Below are 8,003 nucleotides of genomic sequence, written 5' to 3' on the forward strand. Positions count from 1 at the left end.
CTCCAGTCTGGGCGACAGAGCGAGACTCTGTCTCAAAAAAAAAAAAAAAAAAATTTGCAAGAATGGGACTATTCTACAATACTGTTTCGTATTTTTTCACTCCATATACTCATATGTCTGTATCATCACCTTAATGGCTCCATAGTAGTCCATAGTATAGATATCTGTCCCATGGTTTATTTAACAGGTTTCTATTGTTGGACATTTTGATTGTTTCCATTTTTTTTTTATTGTTATGAAGTTGTGGTCTCCAAAGTGAGGTAGACAAGATGATTCTTTGGAATATAAGAAGACTGTATTTGAATTTCTATTGATCTTTATTTTTATCTTAAGGCAGTGAGAGAGGAATTAAGCTTTCTCATCTTTGATGTTCAGACTTAATGCCAGCACCCTCACTGTGCCCATTAGCAGAGCTTCTGTGTTACATAGGGCACCAGCGTTTCCCAAGGGAAAAATGGGATTTCCACAGCACTCACGGGTTGGTGATGGCCTCATCACTCGGCAGCATCCACATTCTTTCGCTCTCAAGATATTGCAACAAGATACCCAGTTGAGTGGATGTATAGATAACCCCAGAGTTGCAGTGACATCTTTTTATAAGGTGTGGAGGGCAACCACGGGAATATTTCCTATCATATGGAGGCTTCCTAGTATTTTGACAAAGTACTTTTAAAAGTTTTTGAATTTAAAGATCCTCAATTTTATACTTTTCTTTTACCAAATAAATAAATAAATAAATTATTGGTGTAGGGTCTCGAAAAAAACAACCTGCACACGCTTAAAACATTAAAACAGTACAAAAGGGGATACAATGAAAAGTGTCTGAGTCTGCATTCCTGGCCCTCCACAGAGGGAAAAATGAATCGGAGTGCTTGGTGCACACGTCTAGAAGTGTAACTAGTTGCGCACACCCTGTCTGTATTTGCCTCCCTCTTTCTATGTTAATGGCAGCATACTCACTGAAGACTAATATATTTAATCCTTTTATTATATTAAAATATTTTTACAAAATAAAGATGCGTTTTTGAATGTGAAAGTGTTTTGAAAACTATTTATGCTGTAGAAAGGACGTTTGAAAGTAGATCCTTGGCTGGGCGTGGTGGCTTACGCCTGTAATCCTGACACTTTGGGAGGCCAAGACGGGCAGATCACCTGAGGTCAGCAGTTCGAGACCAGCCTGGCCAACACAGTGAAACCCAGTCTCTACTAAAAATACAAAACTTAGCTGGGTGTTGTGGCGCATGCCTGTAGTCCCAGCTACTCTGGAAGCTGAGGCAGGAGAATCACTTGAACCCGGGAGGCAGAGGTTGCAGTGAGCCAAGATCACACCACTAAACTCCAGCCTGGGCAACAGAGCAAGACTGACTCAAAACAAAAAAAACAAAGTCGATGCTTGAAAGTATTTTCTTTGTTATGTGTTATTCTATGACCAAAACAATGTGACCTATAAAAACTTATTTTTACGGATTTAAAAATGTTGAAAATAGAATTTTAACCTGTAAATCTTTCAAACAAAGTGGACTCATTTGTTAAAAATACAGCCAGGCGTGATGAGGTAGGCCTGTAGTCCCAGTTGCTCAGGAGGCTCAGGTGGGAGAATCACTTGAGCCCAGAAGTTGGAGGCTGCAGTGAGCTACAACCACACCACTGCACTCCAGCCTGGGTGACAGAGCAAGACCCCCATCTCAGATAAATAACACTTTCTGTTTAGTTTGCAAGACCAAATGATTGACTTGGGGAAGATTTTTATGAAAATGTTTTCATAATTTGTATTGTACAATGAATACCAGAGCATAGTAAACGTGGCCAGCAGGACACTCCATGTGGATAGATGTATCCTTTTGGGTCATCTTTTCCAACTAGGATGGCCATTCAAAGTTAGGTGCCAAAATAAAGCGAATTTGGAGCCAGGCCTTTAATTGAGTATTTTACCCAGTATTAAGCAATTTTTCAGTCGCATTGTTTTTAATATTAATATTTTCATGAGACTGTTTCACTTAATGATGTTTTTAGATTGTTTTTTATCTTTGATTTTCTTATTCATACGTGTTTTATAATATATTAGTAGTGTGGTGGATATAAAAGAATAAGTAAATATATATATATTAGAATTGCATTTTCGGCTGGGCGCGGTGGCTCAGCACTTTGGGAGGCCAAGGCGGGCAGATCCCGAGGTCAAGAGGTTGAGACCATCCTGGCCAACATGGTGAAACCCCGTCTGTACTATAAATACAAAAATTAGCTGGGCATGGTGGCGCGTGCTCGTAGTCCCAGCTACTTGAGAGGCTGACACCCGTAGTCCCAGCTACTCTAGAGGATGAGGCAGGAGAATCACTTGGACCCAGGAGGCAGAGGTTGCAGGGAACCAAAATTGCACCACTTCACTCCAGCCTGGTGAAAGAGCGAGACTCCATCTCAAAAATTAAAAATAAAAATAATAATAATTGCATTTTCAAAGAGGTTTTATTGATGGAGTACATAATAAAAAATATGGAGGAGATTATGAAATGCAACTCGTTTGTAGTAACAAAAGACTAGGACCTGGAACTTTAGTGAGCTGATACAGAATAACCTCCAGGGAGTTTGTTGCCATTAACATAAGAAAGGAGAAGGCAAATGCAGCTACATAGGGTGTGCAAGACTCATTCTATATCTAGACGTTCACACACTCACACCCCAACTCATTTTTGCCTCTTAGAAAGCAGACCAGGAACCCAGACTAAGCCACTTTTCATTGTATTCCTTTTTGTAGTTTTTACTTTTTTTTTTTTTTTTATTATAGGCAGGATTTTTTTTTTTTTTTTTAAGATGGAGTCTCACTCTGTCACCCAGGCTGGAGTGCAGTGGTGCGATCTCAGCTCACTGCAACCTCCACCTCCCTGGTTCAAGCAATTCTCCTGCCTCAGCCTCCTGAGTAGCTGGGATTACAGGCACCCACCATCATGCCTGGCTAATTTTTGTATTTTTGTAGAGACAGGGTTTCACCATGTTGGCCAGGCTGGTCTCGAACTCCTGACCTCAGGTGATTCCCCCTACCTTGGACTCCCAAAGTGTTGGGATTACAGGCGTGAGCCACCGTGTACGGCCGGGATTTTGTTTTTTATTAAATAAAAGCTAGTATAAAAAAGAGGAAACATTACCATAAAAAAGGAAATAAAATATTGCCTCCTTTTTTGTTGTTGTTTTGAGACAGAGTGAGACTCTGTTGCCCAGACTGGAATGCAGTGGCACAGTCTCGGCTCACTGCAGCCTCTGCCTGCTGGATTCAAGCAATTTTCATGCCTCAGCCACCAAGTAGTTGGGATGACAGGCATGTGCCACCACGCCCAGCTAATTTTTTGTATTTTTAGTACAGACAGGGTTTTGCCATGTTTGCCCAAGCTGGTCTGGAACTCCTGGCCTGAAGTGATGCACGTCACCTTGGCCTCCCAAAGTCCTGGAATTACAGGCGTGAGCCACACTGTGCTGGCCTAAAATATTGCCTCTTTGTAGCTAAATTTGTATATACATCTGTAATTATTTCCATAGGAGAACCTCCTCTAAGTAAAATTATAGAGTCACAAATAAATACAATTTTAAGGTTCACCTCCATTTGACAAATTGTTCTTTAAAAAGGCTAGACCTGTGCTGTCTAATGTGGTAGCCACTTGCCACTTGTAGCTATTTGTATTAAATTTTAAATTAATTAAAATTAAATAAAGTTAAAAACTTAATTCCTCAGTGCTACACCAAGTGGTTTATATAATCGTATCACAGCATGTTTCATTGCAGAGCTCTGGGCTGGGCCAGTTTCTGCTCCCACTCCCGGTGTCCGAATGTACCTATTTCCCTGCATTTTGCCAGCACTAGGTATTGTCATACTTTCTAATCTTTGCCAATTTAATAATTGAAAAGTGGCGATTCACTGTTTCAGTTCTCTAATACTCGTCAGCTACTGTAGTTCTTCCTTTGTGAGCTGTGTTCTTTGTCCTTTTATCTTACTGAGTTGTAACTCCTACTGTATTGAGGATATCAGTGCTCTGTATTCTATTCCGTCCTATAAAAAGGTTTAAAACTTTTGTTATTCATTATTGCTACTTTTAGAGACAAGATCTCACTCTGTTGCCCAGGCTGAAGCACAGAGGTGTGATCGTAGCTGACTGCAGCCTCAAACTCCTGGGCTCAAGCAGTCCTCCCTCCTTAGCCTGCCAAGTAGCTAGGAATACAGGTGTATACCACCACGCCCAGCTAATAAACGTTTTGATAAAATGTTTCTTTTCCATGTTCAAAAATTCTTATTATAGCTACTATTTATGAGTGTATAATTTACTCATACACTTGACTTCCAGAGGCAGCACAGTTTAAGGTTTGACCAGTTGATTTTTGTCTTTCCAGTGGAGCCAGTGAATCCTTTCTTATACTGAGTAGCAGGTTATTCCTTCTCAAAGACATGTTTGTATTCTTGTTCATAATCTGATTCTTTATATACCCATTATTCCTCAGAGTAGAGAAAGGGACAAAGGCTTGGAATCAGACAGAAGTGGGTTCAGATCCCACTCTAGTGCTTTCTGAGTCTTCTTTTTCTCATCTGTAACATTAGGGTAATGATCCCTATCTTTCTAGAATAGTGTGGAAATGAAATTAGAACATGCATGCAAAATGCCTAGTGCACTGCCTGCTGTGTGCCCAGCAGCTGCTGTTCTCACCATCTCTGTAATTCACCTTGCCCTTCACCTCTGTGTGGCGCACCCCTCTTTCCTAGGAATGGTTAGACTCTCCGAACTCAAATCAACAGTTCAGAATTCCAAGCCCATCAAAAGTGCCACCACCTTGCCTGATGACATGATCACCCAGCGAGAGGACGCAGAGGGGGCAGCGGTGGAGGAGGAGCAGGGGGGAGACTCTGGTGAGCAGGAGACGGGGGGCACCGAGGCCCGGCCTCGGAGGCGGAAGCCAGCCAGGCTGCTGGAGACTACTGCAAAGCTGGAGCCAGAGGAGAAGTCCAGAGCCAGGCGGCAGAAGGACTTTGAGGTAGCAGAACCAAATGAGTCCAGCGACGAGGAGAGCCAGAAAAAAGAGAGAGCTCGGGCTGCAGAGGAGCCGTGGACTCAGAATCAACAGAAACTTCTGGAACTGGCGTTGCAGCAGTACCCAAAGGGATCCTCTGACCGCTGGGACAAAATAGCCAGATGTGTCCCGTCCAAGAGCAAGGTGAGTGACAGGGAAAGAGGCCTCTGCACAGGTGTTAGAATCCCACCAGAGGAGCCGCAGCTTGTCTGCCTGCAGCTTCTTCCCTCGTTCCTATCTACTGACACCTGCCCTGTGATCTCTTCTTTCCCAGCCATCTTCCAGTGTATGTCTCCCTAGAGCATATGAATCTGCGCTCTGAGGTGGTTCAGGTGTGTAGATGAGCTCGAAATTCTAAGTTTCATCATCACACAGGGTAGCTGGTTATAGAAACTTCACCCACAGCACCCGCCTGCCTTTTGGAGAACCCGCCCACTCAGGCCTAGGGTTTAAGGGCACATGGGAGGCTCAGCCGGTGCCGTCTCACCGTAAAATGCGGCAGCTGAGGAGGGTCAGGATGGGAAGCTCCTCTGAACCAGGCTGAGGGTTCATAAATCACAAGGCCCATTGGCTACGTAGCAAATCTTTGACCAAAGGGATAGCTGGTATAGACAGTATTACCGTGATCATCTTTGGTTCTGCCATGTGAATAACTTTGGGCTCAGCGGGTGCACCTCATGGCTGTCCAGAGGCCCTGAGGCCATCTCCATGTGTGGTCAGTGCCAGGCGACAGCTAGGGTTCAGCTTACCTTCCACGGCCATGGCCGTTTGTAGTTGGCCTTTCTCCCTGCTTGTAGCTCTTAGTACCTGCTCACATACATCTGAGATGGTTCTCAGATAAAAACTCAGATGGGAGGCGAGGGCAGGAGTGCCCTGTGGAGAGCCCACCCACCTGGCTTGGGCAGCCTCTTCTCTGTGATCTGGCCGTGAGGCGCTGCAGAGAGTTCCAGGGTGTGATCCTACCACAGTGTCTCTTGAGGCTTCTTTCCCGGGAGCTAGATTGTTAGTCAGGAATCAGGAACAGTCAGAATCAAAAGCGGCGATCTATTCTGCCGTCTGTGCCTCCCTCAGTCGCCTCTGGGCACACTGATGCTCATTTACATTCTTATTTTTGTAATTGAAATTCTGTGTTGGAAAATCTAGCTCATGGCCATGCGTGTACAGGTCTAGTTTTCTCCACCTACTTTAAAAGGATGAAAGTTGAGAGTTCCTGGGGTGAAAAATAAACCCTTAGCAGTTGATCTGTTTGGGAAGCGCAGCTTCTCCCAGCCTCTCCAACTGGTTTGCCAGAAGTAACTCTTCTCCCTGAGTTTCTCTAGCATCTGTCAGGACACAGGCGTCTCCATGTGTGATGAGTCCACACTGGCTTATAAACGAAGGGGCTGGAGCTTGGATTCCTAAGGATAGAACACCCAGAAACTCATACCTGGGGGGTCTGGAAACCTTCCAGTTTTCAATCAGCAATGAGCAGGGCTTGGTCAGCCTGCAGGTGTTCCCCTCAAGCCTTGACTTGAGAGCCAGCCAGGGCTGAGCTACCTGCTGTCCTGGAGCCTGGGTCCGGCCACATCTGGTTTCGGCACTATGTGGTTAGGGACAGCGTAGATACTAAGGAAAGACTGATATCTTTGAAGACCTTAGGCAGATAATCTTTGGGGATGCAGAAAAAACCCTGAGAAGAGACTCTCATAACACCACTAAGCTAAAATCCTAGGAGAGGAAACATCCTTTCCCTGTCCCAGGCAGCTGATAACAGTCACTTTGCACTGGACCCCAAGCAAAAGCTATAGAACCTCAGGGTCAGTATTTTTGGAACAGAAACAGAATAGATTCTGGAAAGTTCCTGTAATCAACGTGAAAATAATGAGGCCTCTCCCTACCATCAACCCACCTCTGCTTTGGTCCTGAGCCCCAGCCCACGGCGTGACAGCTGTGGCCAGCTGAGGTCTGAAGTGGGTGGCCCTGCAGCCTGTAGGGTGGGATGGAGGTGGGGCCGGGAGGAGCAGGAGTGTGTATTTCAGCACAAGTTTTCCCAGCGTCCCGGGGGCTGGCTCCCCACAGGAAGGGTCTCAGCAGCGCCTAAGGAAAGCCAGACCCACGGAAGAAGACTGTTGTGGCTACCCGGCCCCAGGGTTTTTGATTTCTTTAAAGTAGCGTGTTGTGATGAAAGAGTGAAATGTTAACATGAAAATGAGAGTCAGCAGGCTGAAGGTACCAGTGATGATGCTAGTGCACCTCACAAATGGCTGCCCCAGCCCCTCACTCCGCACCAAGCACCTTCCCTTTGGGCTGGGCTTGCAGGAGCTCTTCTCGCAATGCCCAGACAGGTCTGCCTTGTGAGCGGCTGGACTCCATGACATCCTGGGAACTCTGGGCAGAGGGACTGGACGTGAGGCTCTTCATGAGCAGAAGGCAGCAGACTGGCCCCACGGGGACCACACTGACTTGTGCAAGTGACTGTTTTTACCTCTCTTTTTTTCTTCCTACAGGAAGACTGTATCGCTAGGTACAAGTTGCTGGTTGAACTGGTCCAAAAGAAAAAACAAGCTAAAAGCTGAATATTCTGGGAGATGATGTTCACTTTCATTTTCCAAAATGAATATCTTAAAAATCTTTTGCAGAAATTTGCATTTTTGTACCTCAATATTTCTACGTCATGTGCCTTAGTAAAAAAATAATAATAAATAAATAAAAGATGAGTGTTGTGCTATACTGTTCAAACAAATACTGTGCTGGGGAAAAAGGATGTGGGTATTTTGCAGATTATTTTATTTCTCATCACTTCAAAGTTTACTTTCTTAGGGAATAAACAGTGCTTTCTAATGATCAGGCAAAAATATATGATTTTGAAGGAACATGTGAACAAACTAATGTGTAAGAATTCAAACAATGTTTCTCTAAAACACGACCAAAGAACACAGCAGTTCATGTCTCTATTGGGGGTTGAGTAGCAAGATCAG

At 44.5% G+C, this 8,003-nt stretch overlaps 1 protein-coding gene across 1 annotated transcript in view; it reads left to right on the forward strand.

Annotated features, from left to right (window-relative positions):
- The window catches only part of DNAJC1 (DnaJ (Hsp40) homolog, subfamily C, member 1), a 254,995-nt gene extending 247,253 nt beyond the window's left edge, over positions 1 to 7,742 (forward strand). The window contains exons 11-12 of the mRNA XM_011963855.1: positions 4,742 to 5,190; positions 7,533 to 7,742. Coding sequence (XP_011819245.1) covers positions 4,742 to 5,190; positions 7,533 to 7,601 — 518 coding nt within the window. The 3' untranslated portion in view covers positions 7,602 to 7,742. The remainder of the gene's footprint in view (positions 1 to 4,741; positions 5,191 to 7,532) is intronic.
- The last annotated feature ends 261 nt before the right edge of the window (positions 7,743 to 8,003 follow it).

The sequence above is a fragment of the Colobus angolensis genome, unplaced genomic scaffold, assembly GCF_000951035.1.
Source record: "Colobus angolensis palliatus isolate OR3802 unplaced genomic scaffold, Cang.pa_1.0 Scaffold63, whole genome shotgun sequence".
In the NCBI taxonomy this organism is placed as follows: Eukaryota; Metazoa; Chordata; class Mammalia; order Primates; family Cercopithecidae; genus Colobus; species Colobus angolensis.